General features: G+C 39.9%; 1 protein-coding gene across 1 annotated transcript; it reads left to right on the top strand.

Moving 5' to 3' along the window:
• Positions 1-2524: 2524 nt before the first annotated feature.
• LOC118811054 (cytochrome c oxidase assembly protein COX16 homolog, mitochondrial) lies at positions 2525-9815 on the top strand. The gene is made up of 4 exons (XM_036575259.1): positions 2525-2721; positions 3779-3856; positions 8564-8632; positions 9148-9815. The coding sequence occupies exons 1-4, from the start codon at positions 2659-2661 to the stop codon at positions 9259-9261; spliced, it is 324 nt and encodes a 107-aa protein (XP_036431152.1). The 5' UTR covers positions 2525-2658; the 3' UTR covers positions 9262-9815.
• Positions 9816-17413: the final 7598 nt, after the last annotated feature.

Genomic DNA, 17413 nt, shown 5'->3' with positions numbered 1-17413 from the left:
TTAAAGATGCAGTAAACAATACTGTCAATGTTGAATGAACACAAAATTTACCAGCTTTGAAATTGAGCTGTTCTAAAGGCGTAAATTGTCTCTTCCTTTTTGTCATTTGATATACATCTATATTTATGTCTGTGTGCTATTATGAGCTATTCTGAAGGCATAAAATGTCACTTTCTCTTTATGTCACTTAATATCCATATATTATAATGATTAAATAAGATGGTGTGATGAAGACATATTTGGCAAATGTTTGATGTTAATTCAACATTTATTTAGTAATAATTCACATCAGGCTTCAGTGGTTCTCTATATGGACACATGAAAGTGCCCGCATTCATCCATCCATCATCTAAACCGCTTATCCTTCTGGGTCGTGGTGGGGTGCTGGAGCCTATCCCAGCTGTCATTGGGCGGAAGGCAGGATACACCCTGGACAGGTCGCCAGTCCATCGCAGGGCAGACAAACAGACATACACTTTCACACCTAGGGGCAATTTAACATGTCCAATCAGCCTGACTGCATGTTTTTGGACTGTGGGAGGAAACCCACACAGACACGGGGAGAACAGGCAAACTCCACACAGAAATGACCCTGGTCACCCGGCCAGGAATCGAACCCAGGCCATTCTTGCTGTGAGGCGACAACGCTACCCACTGCGCCACCGTGCCGCCCTGCCCGCATTCATAATTCAAAAAAATTTTCATATTTGCATATTTTTGTGCACATTTGGTCAGATGTTAAGGACTCAAATGACTCTTATAATGGAATGACTGAGAGATACTTTATAAAAGTGGTAAATAAGTAAAAGAGGACTTTAGAACTTACAGATTCATAATGAGCTGCTGCTGTTATCAAAACTGCACTGTTGAGTCGTTTTAAAGAACAGTTAGCGTCGTGTTCTAGAAGTGGAACACTTAGCAGCGACTGCAGACCTGCTAACTGAACATCAGTGGCGTAACTAAAATCTTAATCACCCGAATGAAGAAAAATAGGCTCCCCATAGAAAATTAACTTCTAGTAAATAAAAAATGACTGCAGTTTGTGTGTTTATTCACTGTCAAAGCTACACCCACTAGCATCTAATGCTAACCTAAATGTTTAGGTTAGACAATCTATATAATTCATTAAGATGAATAATAATTAATAATAATGAATGAATATAACTAATGATGAATATTTGGCATGTTGGGTTGTGGAGGATAGATGTGAACTTCACTGAAATGGCCTCAGGCTGTAAATACAGTTTAAGTCTGTTAGCGCTGAGCTAAGCTAAGCGGCGCTGTAAGCTGTGTTGGTGCTGCTGTTCGGTTCTCAGATAAATGTGTATTTGTGAATGATTAACTTTGCTGGTTTAAACGAGTCAAAGTGACCATTTAAACTACAAACAAAGTCACAGACTCATCTATTTTTGTGGTTATTACATAATAAATCATCTCATCGTTTTTTCAGCGTTAATGGAAATTGGCTTTTCAGTTCTGTCTTTTTTTTCAGCACAAAATGGATCAGATTATTCCTCCCAGAAAACAAACCTGAGGTCAGATAACTGGATAGCCAGGTAGCTACTTTGCTAACTATAGCTTTTAGCTTGTTGTCCTTCTCTTGTCTGTCATTCTGTCCATTCTCTTTCTCCACTGTGATCATTTTCAGACAGTACAGATAAACAGCTGCAGTAAGATATTATGCTTCATATCAGCTCAACGTCCATTCTTTACCTCCTCCCACCTTCAAGATACATCATCAGAGGGGCTTTTCAGGGTTTAAAGTGGAAAATCTCACTCCAGAGTTACTGCAGCACCACGTTAGTATTCGAATAAGCATGTTTACAAAATCTGTAGTGATGGGTGATTTTTTATTTTAATTAATAAGTGCCCCTTTAATAAACTTTACATTTTACATTTTGCTCTAACATGTATCACTTCACGTATCAGATAAACTTTGTATAAACTGCTTATAAACCATGTAAACACAAACTACACAGCATTATTCTCATAGGCTTTATCTACACTGCAGTTTTCTCATTTTGGCCTTCTAACAGGAAAGAGAGTCTCCTGGACACAAAGCAGCCCACTTAAAGGGGGTGTCCACCCAGATTTTAAAATGTATGTCAAAATAATTCACTGGTTGAGATGTAAACGGTCATTCAGAGTGGGGAAATGCTGCGCAGTAGAGAAGCTGATCTCTGAAATCAGGGGCCTCGTTCTTCAATATCTTCCTGAGTTTGTTCTTGAATGTGTTCTTGATAAAGGTGTTGAGAAAAAGTCTACATCAGATTCATGACGTGTTCTTAAAGCGCAGAACCGTTCTCACCTTTGTGTTCTTGAGTGTGTGTAGATTCTGTTCTTACCTAAGAACGAACCCAAATAAGAGAACACTGGAGAGTCACAATGCCTAAGAGGGTTTAAGAAGAAATTTCTTCTCATGGAGAAAGAGGCCCAGTGTCTTTAGGGAGGTACAGTTTAAAAGATTTCCAGTAGGTGGCGCCAACGATCTTCGCACAAGGAAAGAGAAACAATAGTTCCGCATGGTGTAGCCGCACGGAGCGGATAGCCGGCTGCACATGTTGACATTGACAGCGCTCATGTGTTCCAGCTGGTTAGATTATAATTCAATGTTATGACGCGAGATTTAAAGACTTTACGGAGTTTCTGAGGGTCAGAATGTGGCAGCAGCTCCGCAGAGTGCAGAGAAGCCGGACAGCGCGCTACGGGCTGCCGATGTTGGTGAGAAAACCTGGAAAAAAGAAAACACTTAAAAAAACTCGAATTTTCCGGGCCACCTTAAATGGGGCAGCAGTTACACTAAACTCGTAAACATGACTCAGATTTCCTGAATGTAACTGCTGCACCATTTAAGGTGGAACGGAACATTCGAATAAGAAGCCGATTTTAGCCTCGTTAAGAGCTTCAAAACTCACTTATTTAACCTTGCATCCGCATTAAAACGGGTTTTCCACCTTAACTTCAGATTTCTGTGCATCCATGTAGTCGGAATGCAGATTAGGATGATATTGGGTTGAAAATATTCCTGCTACTGTACTAAAATGTGTTATGAAGATGCTTAGCGAGAATCTAGATTTAATGAAACTAATATTCGCTCTGACTCTGATTAATCTGGAGCTGAATGTCTAAATGTTGAGGCACTGAACTGAAATATGTGGAGACTCGTTTCCACCGCTGGAGGAAAATATATAGCCCGTTAGTAAGTCATAATAATGAGAATTATGACTTAGTATCTCATAATTTTGACTTGCTGTCTCATAATAATCAGACCCTATTTCAAAATGATGACTTAATATGTCATAATTATTGCTATACATCTCATAATTATGACTTAATTTGTCATAATACTGGCTTGCTCTGTCATTTATTATCTACAATCTCATAACTATAACTTTTTCACAGTTATGATTGTCTTATATGTAGTTAATATCTCATGATGATGAGATATGATGATGACTTACTATGTCACTTAGTATCCCATAATTATGACTTTGTCAGTTATTTTCTCATTATCACTAGATAGTAACTATTACGAGATAGCAAGACATATTTATCATTATTATGTATTTATGAGAAACGTTCTTGTTATTGTGAGATGCTAAATGGATGTATATTTTTTCCAGTGGTGGAAAAAAGACTTTTATAGAAATGCTTAGTCCAGCTGATCAGTCTTAGTTACAGTGAGTTTATTAAGTGTTGAATTAGTTAAAACGATGTGCTCAGTTTAATAAGCCTTGGTGTGATGATTGGTGTGATGCTGTTTGATGTTTGTTGGTAGCTGCTGGTCGTGGGCGGCTCTTTCGGACTCAGAGAGTTCACGCAGATTCGATACGACGCTCAGAAAATCAAGAAAAAGGTAACTGCACGCTTTTCACTGAGACACTCTCAGCAGGTCATTAAGAGATGATATTTTGTGCATTTTCATTTAAATGTCTTCATGATCATCAAAGGATCTTCCCTGATGTGATGTAAACCAATAATAAATCAATAATGAACAATAATGTGAACGTTTTCTTTTCCAAACTGTTGTTAAAAGCTCATAGTGCATTATCTTTTGCCCCAAAGATGCTTTAAACACCTGGAAGGTTTGAGTGCTGACATCACAGCAAGGGGATAAAGTGGGCGAGGCCTTTGGCTTTATTCCCAGAGTAGCCCTGTCACTAGTTTTAGCACAGATGTTTACAGGTGTGGAATTGTTTTAGCTTGAAATAAAGCTGATTAGACTTTAATGTGGTCAGTTTTTACGAACCGAAAAGGACAACATGATCATGTTTATTAGAAACAGTCAGAAAAGCTGGGTGTCCCCAAACTTTTGACAGGCAGTGTGAAAGAAAAGGTCACTCAGTGAAACAATAGGAAACTGAAATAACTCAATACAGAACAATGCGTTAAAGTTAAAGCACTTTCTTAGCATTATTCCCAAGTCGGAGCTTCTTTCTTCAGTTTTATACAAAGAATAATGTAAAGTAGGGATGAGCGACAGGGCTTAAAAATGATATCATCATACTTAAAGATATTTTCATGTTAAATGTATCACGATATTTTAACAGACATGCTTATGTAGGAGAGCCACGTTTGAAAACAGCCATGAAAAACAGTGAACACAATGACTTTTATTCAACGTTTCACATAACGCACTGTATTAAAGCCGGATAAACAGGACTAATTATGCTCTCTTTGTAGTAGAGCATGCAGCCGGTCAGTTCTCTGAGTACTGACCGTATCCACCATTTGCACAGAAAAGCGTATTGTTTATAATGACAATAATAAAATGTCGTTATACTGACCACCTCTAATGGGGAGATTTAAACAGCCTTATAATTAGTATGTTAAAGTTCCTCTAATTAATAATTCCCCCCATAACTCAGTGTGTGAGATGTAAACAGAGAGATTCAGAGTGGTTTGGTGTGAAATGGTTCAGATGTCTTTACAGTGGTGGTGATAGGAACCAGGGGTCGCCATGACTACAACACAAATATAGACATTTTATTTACTATCCAGAACCACCAGTGAACCTACACGAGTCTTCTGAGCTTATATGGAATGTTGATGATGGAAAATAGTGGAAAATCTGAAATAATAAGTTTTCTTTGGGGACTATTTTGCCTCACAGCGCCCTGCATGTATCCCTCCACCATGAATGGAGTTTAAGTTCTCTAAACTATCATAAAACAGTGTCTCAGTCATCAGGCAGTGAATTCATAACCATTTCATGTAGGAACTTTCTGTGAGGGAGCTTTTAGAGGTGGACGTCTGGTTCCTATCACCACCACTGTGAACAGTTCTGACTCTAGAACAGAGCGTTTCACACCAAACCACTGGGAACCTCTCTGAACCACTCTGAACCACTCTGTTTACATGTTAATTATTGAATTATGCAGAGATTTTGAAAAATTGGTGGAATTCCCCTGTATATAAGTGTTACCAGAATTCTGACGTACGGTGTAAATATCCAGGGTCAGTGTAAATTAGCGACCTCTCACAATGGACTAATAAGCAGATTTTGTCCGCTTTCTGTTTGTGGGTGTGAAATGTGAGAGCTGTGAGAGCTTTTGGCGCCCTCTGGTGACTGATTTGAGTGCTGCGTTCTGACTCTATGACAGGCAGCAGAAAGTAGAACTGTGAATGTGCAGTATTTCCAGTGATAGAACACAAAACAGATGCAGACCGGTCATTTTGTTTTTAGCAAATGGAGTGGCCCAGCTTATTATTACACCTTTGTAACTAAGATTTAACAGTGATCTTTGGTCATTTTGAATGGTGATAACACAAGAATTCTCTTCCTGATCTCTCTCACAGCAGAAGCACAGCCTGACACACACACCTTTTTATATAACATCACTTTTATCTGGAAAAAACATGAAAGCACAGTCATTTTGAAGCACATGTCTCTGTGACGCTTCAGCCACGAAACAGTTTTTAATTAAAGATCTCTATCAGCGTTAATGACGCTCAGAAGATGCACGCTCAAAATCACGAGCACTTTGTTTTTTCTTCTGTTTTCTCATAACTATTACAGTGAGAGAAATATATACTATAATATGATAGAATACAGTCTATTTCACACTGTGTTCATTTTCAGTGAAACTTTTTTTGGACGCTTTTGTGAATATTTTAACTTAAATTACAACATTTAATATATTAATACAGGGCTGGGTACATTTTATTACTGAAACAAATTGTAAATTGTAAAAAATAAAACTTCCTTAATGGTTGTCTTAAAACTAAAATTCCATTATTTTGGTCAGTTGTTTTTATATGAAATTCCTCACTACCACAGCAAAGCTTTGATCTCATAAGAATTACTCATTCATATTTTTCAAGGCTGCGTGTGTTTTGTTATTGTTTATTTTTAAGACCATTTACAGTTTTGACCTTCTTTTCTCTCAAACTCTCCCGACTCCTGTTTCCTCTCTGCACCGTCCGCTTAACTGAATCAGTTCTCTCTGTTTTCCTCAGCGCTGATTAAACTGAACTCAGTGTAAATATTTTACTCAGGAAGAGGAAAAAAAGGAAGAGGACGGCCTCGAGGTCATCAAATATTCAGCCTCCGTCTCTTCTGGATATTATGTAATGAAACAGTTTGACTGCCACGGTCACTAAAGGTCCATCCGTACGGTCACTGCTGCATCTCAGAAAAATAAGAGCCTTTTTTAACTTTAAACCGTCATTAAAATCACACATGCAGCACTTAAACAGTGCAGCTGGGAGTCACTGCAGACCCACCGTACGACACTATCACCATACTTCAGCCACGATACGGTTCTGCTGCGGTGTGTAAAGGTTTGATGTGTTCAGTGCGACACTGCAGTAACTGCTGCACCATTTAAGGTGGAACGAGAAAATTCAATCGGGAAGCTGCGATTAAGAAGACGACTTCAGCCTCGTACTGTTTTTACGTGCTCAGAGAAGCCACTGTGGGCTTTACACACTTACCTTTATCACATTACGGTCAGAAAGCTATACTGACCGATTCTATATTGTTCATTTATATGAACAATATGACTGATTTATATATTGTTCATTTCTGTTTTTAATGTTTCACACAATAAAAATATTTTAGATTCACTTCAGTTGTTAAATATGGTTCTTATTAAAAGTAAAGGGGCGTCCAGAGTAATACGCCACTGTAATCTACAAAAAAGGTTCTCTTAAACATCCAAGATGGCTCTATTTCAAAGAAATGTACACCAATACACACAGAGATATATATATATATATATATATATATATATATATATATATATATATATATATATATATATATATCTGTACTGAAACCATCAGTCATCTTAATTACACTCTGATATAAATTGTTGCCCGTACTGCCCACTACTACCTTAAAATATTATTATTATTATTATTAGTAGTAGTAGTAGTAATAGTAGTTGTATGGATGTTTTTCAGTTCAGTGATGATGTCAGTGATGATGTCCGTGATGATGTCAGTGCCGTGTGTAACAGTGAAGCAGTCAGAAAGTTGGTGAGGCTGTGAGAGACTCAGCCGTGTTTGATCTGGTGTGATCTGTGATTGTGACCATGATCCGCCCACATCGTCATGTCCGTCACAGAGTGTGTGATAAAGCCGAGTTCAGCGTTTTTCAGTGTTTCTCTCAGAGCTCTGAAAACCAGCGACGGCTCAGTGATGAAGGTAATCAAACAGAACACAGCGATGCTGATTGGCTCATTTGGCCTGATGCAGCCACAGAGTGCAGGTTGAAGCTCCGCCCCCATTCAAATGAACAGGATGCTTAATCCAATCAGCTCACTCGCTCGGACTGTGGGATTTGCATCTCATGGGTGTCATGCATGTTTTCTGGCTGAGAGCTTTTAATGGTGACACGTGTTTTCTCTCTCTTTCTTTCTCTCTCTTTCGCTTTCCTTTCCTCTTTCTCTGTTTTTCTCTCTTTTTTCCTTCTTTCTTTTTCACTGTCTTTTTCCTCTCTCCTTTTATTCAAATTTCTTTTTTCTTTCTCTCTCTTTCTCCCTTTTTCTCTATGTTTTCTCTCTCTCCCTCTTTCCACTTTCTCATTTTCTCTCTTCTCTCTCTCTCTCTCTCTCTCTCTCCTTTCCTCTTTCTCTTTTTTGTTTTTTTTCTTTCTCTCTATTACTCTCCTCTCTCTTGTTTTCTCTGTTTTCTTTCTCTCCGTTTCTCCATTTCCTCCATGTTTTATCTCATTCTCTCTCTCTCCCCCTGCAGTTCTGTTGTATTTTGTTAGGTAAAACAAATGATATGTATGTTCGTTTGAGGTGCTTTACTTTTGATTAAATTCTAAAGACTCTGTGTGTGTGTGTGTGTGTGTGTGTGTGTCTGTGTGTGTGTGTGTGTGTGTGTGTGTGTGTGTGTGTGTGTCTGTCTGTGTCTGGTGTGTGTGTGTGTGTCTGTGTGTGTGTGTGTGTGTGTGTGTGTGTGCTGTGTGTGTGTGTGTGTGTGTCTGTCTGTGTGTGTGTTTGTGTGTGTCTGTGTGTGTGTCTGTCTGTGTGTGTGTGTGTGTTTGTGTGTGTCTGTGTGTGTGTCTGTCTGTGTGTGTGTGTGTGTGTGGTGTGTGTGTGTGTGTGTGTAGTTGGATCCAGCGCTGGAGGTCAGAGTGAACTCTCAAAAGCAGTCTGTGATTCTGGAAGAGGAGTATGAGGTAAGAGTAACTGTTACTATAAGAATCGTTTTATTTTATTATTATTAATTTTTGTTAATAATTATTAGTTTAATGAGGTATTAATTAGATAAACCCACAGTTAATGCAGGGCTTCCTTGAGGAGAGATTTGGAGATGGATAAACTAACTTGATCACACACAGAACACACACTGTTTCATTTAAAAAGCTCTATAATGTTCATATGATCCACACAGTCAATCTGACAGACTGTAATACACTACAGGAAGTGTAGGGGGCGATATGGCTTCTACTGTTTCATTTAAAAAGCTCTATAATGTTCATATGATCCACACAGACACTCTGACAGACTGTAATACACTACAGGAAGTGTAGGGGGCGATATGGCTTCTACTGTTTCATTTAAAAAGCTCTATAATGTTCACATGATCCACACAGTCACTCTGACAGACTGTAATACACTACAGGAAGTGTAGGGGGCGATATGCGTCTCTCTGCTTGTTATTAATTTGTCTCTTTAATGCGTGCTCCTGCAGAAGCTGAAGGAGTTGGATCTTGACGGATGGAGGAACATTCGGGGGCCGCGGCCGTGGGAGGACTCGAAGGAGTTTCAGAATCAGCAACGTGAGGAGATTAGTAAAGGGCAGTAAAGAGAATGACCACATGGACCGGTCACTCAGCCTGGACACAACTTGCGTGCGTGTGCGCGTGTGTGTGTGTGTGTGTGTGTGTGTGTACAGTCTGGACTGTGTATGTTTGTTTCTCCTGCAGATCAGCCAGAATAACAAGAGTTTTAATCCTGTAATAATTCTGCTCAGCGATAAACCGGAATTAACGTTTGGCTGAAAAACGATGACAAAGAATAAAAACAGTTTACATAAAATAATCTTAATAAACTGATTACAGTTTGTACTGAATGTTCCTCTGAAATCCAGCATCCACAACAGCAGCGATCAGCTGATCAACACACTGAGCTCCATTACTGTTAGTGATTCTCTGCTAGGGCTGGGCGATATGACAGTATATATCGTTATCGTGATATTAATTATGTCACAATACAATTAGCTTTTCTGAATCTGTTGTGTGTACAATGTAGACACTGAGCAACTGCACATTTCATTATAAAGAGAGCAAAATTAGCCCTGTTTGACTGGATTTAGTGACAAATATTGAATAAAAATCACTGTGTTCAGTTTTTGATATTTTTTTGAAATGTACATTCTTTTGATTTCTGTTCCAACTCATTAGATGTCTGAAAAAATGAGTATTGTGCATCGTTTAAATTCCCTGCAGTGCTGCGATATTAGCAGAAGTGGGTAGTAACTAGTTACATTTACTCAAGGACATGTACTTCTGTACCGTATTGTAATACCTTCACTTCTACTTTCTCTCCTGTCTTTCTACTCACTATATTTTCTCCATTCATATTAAGTTACAAAATCCTTTTTGTGTTTAATTTCGTTCTGTTGTGTTGTTGACAGCGTCTGTGCTGCTTTGTGATTGATCTCATCTGTGACTTTGGAGCTTTAGCATTTTATTTCAGACCAAAATAATCCAAAAAAGAGACAAATAGAGCCGAACAGACTTCGGTTTCTGTGCTGAGAGATGCTGGATTTACACTGCAGTTATGTAAGTTACTCAGTACTTGAGTGATTTTTTTGATCTGTACCTGTAAAAAATGTCTCGTCAGATCTACGTAAAAAAATCAATGTGGTCACAAGTAAATTACCTAGTTTTATTCAACCTAAATCAATACTCTGAATGAACGATTCTTTCAATCAAAGTCATTTTTGAGCTGAATTAAACCAGTTTATTTAGTTAGTTACTACATGAAGAGTTAGTTTAGGTAGATCTGATGAGCCGTTTTTACAGTCAACTTCTACTCAAGTTGTTTTATTTGAAGGTAGTTTTACTCATTATTTTACTGAAGTATCAACACTTTCACTTGAGTATTGATGAAAGGTCTTCTGCTCCCTCTGGATGTCGGACTTTTGTCCAGCTCTGCTCTGTGTTTTGTAAATGTTTTCATCATTTGGTAAACAGAGTGTTCAGATGGTGTTGGCGCTGCAGGACTTTCCTGGACGTCTTGATGCTCCACATGAGCAGAGATGATGCATCTGTCTGATGTTCCTCGTAGAAACTGTTGAGGTCGTTTCACACAGCTGATGTTCTCACTGTTGATTTGCTGATCTGTTTTTATTTTCAATACGACGTTCTTCATTTTTGCGTCCACTGTGTGGTGTTTGCCTCTGTTGTGTAAGAAGATTCAGTAGAAAACGATACTAGACATAAGACAATTCTAGCAATTATAAAATAGTAAAATATTTAAAAATTAAATAAATAACACCAGTAAAATATTTCAACTCTAACAAAAAAAATGATATTTTTCTACTCAAAGAATCGAAGAGGGCTTATCTCCCCCCTTTCCTCAGCCAGCCAACATGGGTGTCTGTTAGCTGACGTAGCAGAGTTAGCGGTTAGCGTTCTCCTCCAAGCGTGTTGAGCTCCAGCAACGTTGCGTTAGCAGCAGTTTGAAAAGAAGCAGCAGAGCTTCATGCGTCTCAGAGGAAGCTGACACCAGCCTTCATCCTCTAGTAGCATCGCGGGTCAGAGGGACAGCTAGAAAACAGGACCTGGACGTGAATTTAGCCCCCCCGGCTAAAAACAAGCGCATGCTATATAAAATATTATAGTCATGTATAATAATACGGTGGGAGTAAGAAAGGGGCAGAGTTCATTCTGTGTGCTTGTTCATCCTCAGATTAGTTCTGCTGATTACATCTTTAAAGCGCAGATTTTGCTGATCTGGCGCTCCGTCACGCCACACACACTCCTCTCAGAGCAGGTCTTACGTTTCAGTTTGTTCTCATCGTTTTATTTCCAGCCTGTTGCCGAAAGGGGATTTACTTTATTAGAGCATGTTTGCTGAGTTTGTTTGTGGTCAGAGTTAATCAGGCTGTATGAATGACCTGTGGTCACCTAATCCAAACTACACATAAAATCCACTGTGACAGAAACACTGTTTATTTCAGTCTGAGATTAAAAAGTGACCATCTGACTGACCGCCCTGACCACACCAGATTTATATATCTGTGTGTGTGTGTGTGTGTGTGTGTGTGTGTGTGTTGAGGAGGTTTGTGCAGTATATTAGTTTGCACAAACCTGGCCAGTCCTGTGTGTGTGTGTGTGTGTGTGTGTGTGTGTGTGTGTGTGTGCATCTCTGACACGTGCGCTTTAATTTTTCATTGCAAATCACACAAAAAAATGAAAAAAAGGCCATAAAATATTCATGTTGCTGCACTAAGAAAAGACAAAATCAAATTCAATATTTACTGCACGCTTCCCTAACTGAAGAATTAAAACGCCGGCAGGGCTGTGTGTGTGTGTGAGTGTGTGTGTGTGTGTGTGAGTGTGTGTGTGTGTGTGTGTGTGTGTGTGTGTGTATGTGTGCACGCTTATACATGTGTGTGATCTTCCGGTCAAATCAGCAGCAGTTAGTGATGCGCTTACACACACACACACACACACACACACACACAAGGAGATTTGTTTTCATATAATATCAGGACAAAATCTCATAAGTACTATATGTATTATATACATACATATATGTAAGTACCTATAAGTAATAATAATATGCACTGTATATATATTTATATATACACCTGCTGTCGTTCGAAAACCTTGTATCTCTATTTTTTGTTTTTTGTTGTTCTTTTGACAATTTGAAAACGCCTGTTGTTCTTTACATTGTGTGTAAATTTCATGTTGAATGGACCAAAAGAAACGACCCAAAATTACTTGGAAAAAACTCTGGTTCCATTGACTTACATTAAAAATAAAGTATTCTTTTCTTCTCCTGTAAAGTTACCATTTTGGAGATACAAGGTTTTCTTCCGACAGCAGCGATATATATATATATATATGTGTGTGTGTGTGTGTGTGTGTGTGTGTGTGTGTGTATTTGTAATAATAATATGTCCCACATGTGTTATGTATATGTAAGCGTCTATATGTAATCCTAATTGATTCAGGAGCCAAAAATGGTGTTTTTGTTCAGTTTTAAAAATGAGAGTTTTTGTAAAAGCGCCTTATGAAGTCAGGAGTGTTCTGTTGGTGCTGTAGGTCAGAACCGTTCTTCTCTTTGTTGACTACAAAAGCGAGACGCTTTTGTCCTGGAAGTGTATAAAACGAACACAGACGCGCTCAGACGCTCACAGTGACCTGTCGGATCTGTCTGAGCTGCAGCGCTTCTTAGTTGTAATTTTGTGTTTCTATAAATACGCTGCAGCTGGCAGAGAGTCCAGGCAGAAGATCTACAGCCTCCAGCATCACACGCACACAATCGGCCTTCATCACGTCCACACGGAGCTCTGCTTAACGAGGCAGGAGCAGCGCCAACATCGCAAACAGCACTGAGGACCCCAACTGCAGCACAGCCGGGCGGAGATGGGTTCTGTTTATCACCTGGACAGGTAATATCAGCCACGTGGACAGAGCTGAACCAGCAGGGAGTGGGGTGATTCACACATTGTAATAATAAAAGGGGAAATCCAGCAGTTTTTCAAAATATCTGCAAATTAATTTACTAAGATGTAAACAGAGACTCAGAAGACTCGTGTAGGTTCACTGGTGGTTCTGGATAGTAAATAAAATGTCTATATCTGTGTTGTAGTCATGGCGACCCCTGGTTCCTATCAGCACCACTGTAAAGACATCTGAACCATTTCACACCAAACCACTCTGAATCACTCTGATTCTCAAACAACTATGGGGGAGTTTTGAAAACTTGGACTCGCCCTTAACTGAATCACGATTCAGACTCGGACTCACCCTGAATCGTAACTCGGCTCAAACTCACTCTTATCTGAATCACAACTCTGATTCGCCACTGAACCATGACTTGAATCAGACTTTTCTTTAACTGAGTTGTGACTGGGACTCGGCCTAAATGGAATCACAATTTGACTCAGACTTTCCCTTAACTGCATCATGACTCAGACTCGGCCTTAACTGAATCACTATTCAGACTCGGACTCGCCCTTAACTGAATCACGATTCAAACTCGGACTCGCCCTTAACTGAATCGTTACTCGACTCAAACTCACTCTTACCTGAATCGCAACTCGGACTCACCCTTAACTGAACCATAACTTGACTGAGAGTTTTCTTTAACTGAACTGTGACGCGGACTCGCCCTTAACTGAATCACTATTCAGACTCGGCCTTAACTGAATCACTATTCAGACTCGGCCTTAACTGAATCACTATTCAGACTCGCCCTTAACTGAATCACTATTCAGACTCGGCCTTAACTGAATCACTATTCAGACTCGGACTCACCCTTAACTGAATCACGAGTCAAACTCGGACTCGCCCTTAACTGAATCACGATTTGTCTCAGATTTTCCTTTAGCTGTGTCACGACTCGACTCAGACTCACCGTTAACTGAATTACAACTAAGGCTACAGTGCTTTAAGTGCACTGGCTCTGACATTCAGCTTCATGGATGGATTATTTTTGTTCCACAGCTGCTTAGTGCCCAGCAAACCGTCCACTGTGTGAATAAAAATTTAGCTTCTTTTCACGACTTTCAGTAAAAGCCGTTTTGTGATCGGTGGTGAAGCGCTGGTGTGATGTTGTGGATCAGTGTGCTCTGGTCGGACAGCAGGAGCAGATATACGGCGGAGTAAATGAAAGCAGTGACAGTTTCAGGGTCCGTCGCAGGGTCCGGCCTGTGTTTGTGGTTTGGAGTGTAAACAGAATGTCCTCACTACAAACGAGGGCGCCATTTATTGTTGCCACCAATGACACGCGGGATGATGGACTATAAACTCTGGCTGTAGCCTCGGCCTGTTCGGCACACGCTCAGACTGATCATGAACAAAGATGGCAGTAAACTGGTGGCACTGAGACGTTCTGTAAGGTCACAACTCAGCAGAGCCGTGTTCACTGTCCACCAGGAGGAGCTGCTGAGTCCTTCTGTCACTGCAGCACTCAGTGCTACCAAACACTGAATAACTACATAGGAAATAGATACAGAGTCGCCCTTAACTGATTCTCTAGATTCAGCCTTAACTGACTCACAACTCGACTCGTATTCTTCCTTATCTGACTCATGACTTGGCTCAAATTCTCCCTTAACTGACTCAAACTCTCCCTTACCTGAATCACGACTCGACTCGAACTCATCTTTAACCAACTCACAACTCAGCTCGAACTCTCCCCTAACTGACTCATGACTCGGCTCAAACTCACCCTTAACTGACGCACAACTCGACTCACCCTTAACTGACTCATGACTCACCTTGTACTCTTCCTTAATTGACTCATGACTTGACTCAAACTCACCCTTAACTGATTCATGACTCAACTTGTACTCTTCCTTAATTGACTCATGACTTGACTCAAATTCACCCTTAAATGACTCCCCACTCAACTCAAACTCTCCCCTAACTGACTCACGACTCGACTCAAACTCACCCATATCTGAATCACGACTCGATTCTAACTTACCCTTAAATGAATCACTAGACTCTCCATTAACTGAATCACGACTCGATTCTAACTTATCCTTAAATGAATCATTAAATTCTTCATTAACTGAATCATGACTCAACTTGTACTCTTCTTTAACCGAGTCATGACTTGACTCAGACTCATCCTTAAATGAATGACTGCAGTCGCCATTAACTGAATCATGACTCAACTCGTGCTCTTCCTTAACTGAATCACATCTCAACTCACATCTCAACTCTTAACTGAGTCGCAATTTGACTTGGACTGGCCTTTGACTGACGCACCACTCGACTCACCCCTAACTGACTCACGACGCGACTCTGACTTACCTTTTACCGACTCGACGTCATCAGGTTCAACACGGCCTTTAATTATATGAAGCGGCAGAAGTTTAGCGAGTTACAGATCACGTTACTTTAAAACTTAAAAGCTAGTTGCACAGCAGCTTCGCATTTACTGCGTGTAGCGTTTCAGGTTTTAGTAGGTCTGTTTCTGTACAACGCAATGCCTGCAGCTCATAGACCGAACTACGATTCTCTAGAGAGACTCGACCCAGAATCGGACATGAAGCAACCTGTGACCATCTCTGACTTATGTACACCAATTAGCACTGTAAAAAACCTAACCTAAGTAACTCGTTAATTAATTAATTGATGATAATTCACTGCACCCCAGCACAAAGCATTAAACCATACAAAAATTAACATTACCAAATATTCCCATATAGACCCAAAGTTTTCATTTTCATAAAACTAAAGCTCTTGATGTTCCTCACTCAGGTTTATTTGGATGTTGCAGAATTCAAAGGTGGATTGCATCACGCTAGCATGCTGACCCCTGGCCGCAGCCGAAGGACGTGACTGAGTCTGACGGCGGCGTGTCAGCAGAGCGCTAATGGGGCCGTTACAAGGCGAATCTGAAAGAGCTCACGCAGCTTGACTGCTGCTAAAAGGCTGACAGCAGAGATTTATGTCAGCGTGTGATTTGTGCACGTGTCTGCATCTGTGTGCGTGAACAGCCCATCCTAGCACATTACGCCCGGTCACTCAAGCGCCGTCCCCTGCAGGTGAGTCAGGTGAGAGCGGTGAAGCTGCTGATTGGACGACTTCAGGACATCACAGGAGTTACAGGAGCTTACATGTTATCCTTCTCTCCCGGTCTCAGAGAGTGACTTCAGAACATCATCCTGTCCAGATTTAAATGAGCCATTTGGCTAAATCAGACTTTTTTTTTATCATAAAACCAGGACCATAAATATAGAAAACCATAAATATAGAAAAAAATAGTATTTATAAACATAAACTAGACAGCGCAGACAATAATCTGTAAGTAATATTAATGATGTGAAGCTAAAAGAATTGAGCAATTGTAAACATAAATGTTACGATGGCGTTTTAGAACTAAAAAATAAAAATAATAGACTATTTGGAGAATAAAGTCGTAATATTTTGAGAAATAAAGTCGTAATATTTTGAGAATAAAAATAAAAACTCCTGTCTCTCTGTGGATCATTTTGATCATCATTCTCACTGTCTGTGAAACTTCATGCCCTCTTTGAATGGGGGGAGATGAAGCCCCCGATAGCCGTGTAGACGACCCTGCCTGAGATTCTCCTTCAACAACACAGACAGACAGTTTCCTCCGAGTCCGTCTGGCTCTTTATTCTAGATAAACACAGTTTCCTGCTCAGCCGGTTCTTACACTAATAACAGGCTGGTGCTGATGAGCAGGAGAGACAGGGAGACTGAGTGTTTCTTTATGGGTGAATCGATATGAAAGTAGAACTCCACCAACTCACCGCCCCTCATTTAACACCAGGAGGCGCTGCCTTCACTTCGCAAAGCCTTTGGCCACGATATTGCGGCTTTTTCTGGTAATATCCCACTTTACTGTCGTAACTCTGTGACTTTATTCTCAAAATATTCTGATTTTTTTTAAATATTACAATTTTATTCTAAAAAATAATAGCTCTATTCTCAAGACTAAGTCTATTATTTTTATTTTTTGAACAGTTGCTCTAAATCGCCATGGTAAAATGAAAATGCAAACATGTTTATAAAATATGTATATTGCAAAAAAGTAAAGCTCCGTATGTGTCCTGACCGCTGTAGAGGAAGGTGGAAGAGACTCTTATTCAGAAGGTTTAAGACATGAGATACTTAATCAGTGTAATCGGTAGAAGCTTCCGCTGCACGTTAGCAACACTGCGACTATGTCAACCATCTGTGCCTGGTGGTATTTAATGCTAGTGAACATGATAGTTTGGCCAAAAAAATGTTAGC

The sequence above is a fragment of the Colossoma macropomum genome, unplaced genomic scaffold (assembly GCF_904425465.1).
Source record: "Colossoma macropomum unplaced genomic scaffold, Colossoma_macropomum, whole genome shotgun sequence".
NCBI lineage: Eukaryota > Metazoa > Chordata > Actinopteri > Characiformes > Serrasalmidae > Colossoma > Colossoma macropomum.
Note: the sequence above shows the minus strand (reverse complement) of the source record. Positions and strands in the feature narration are given on the sequence as shown.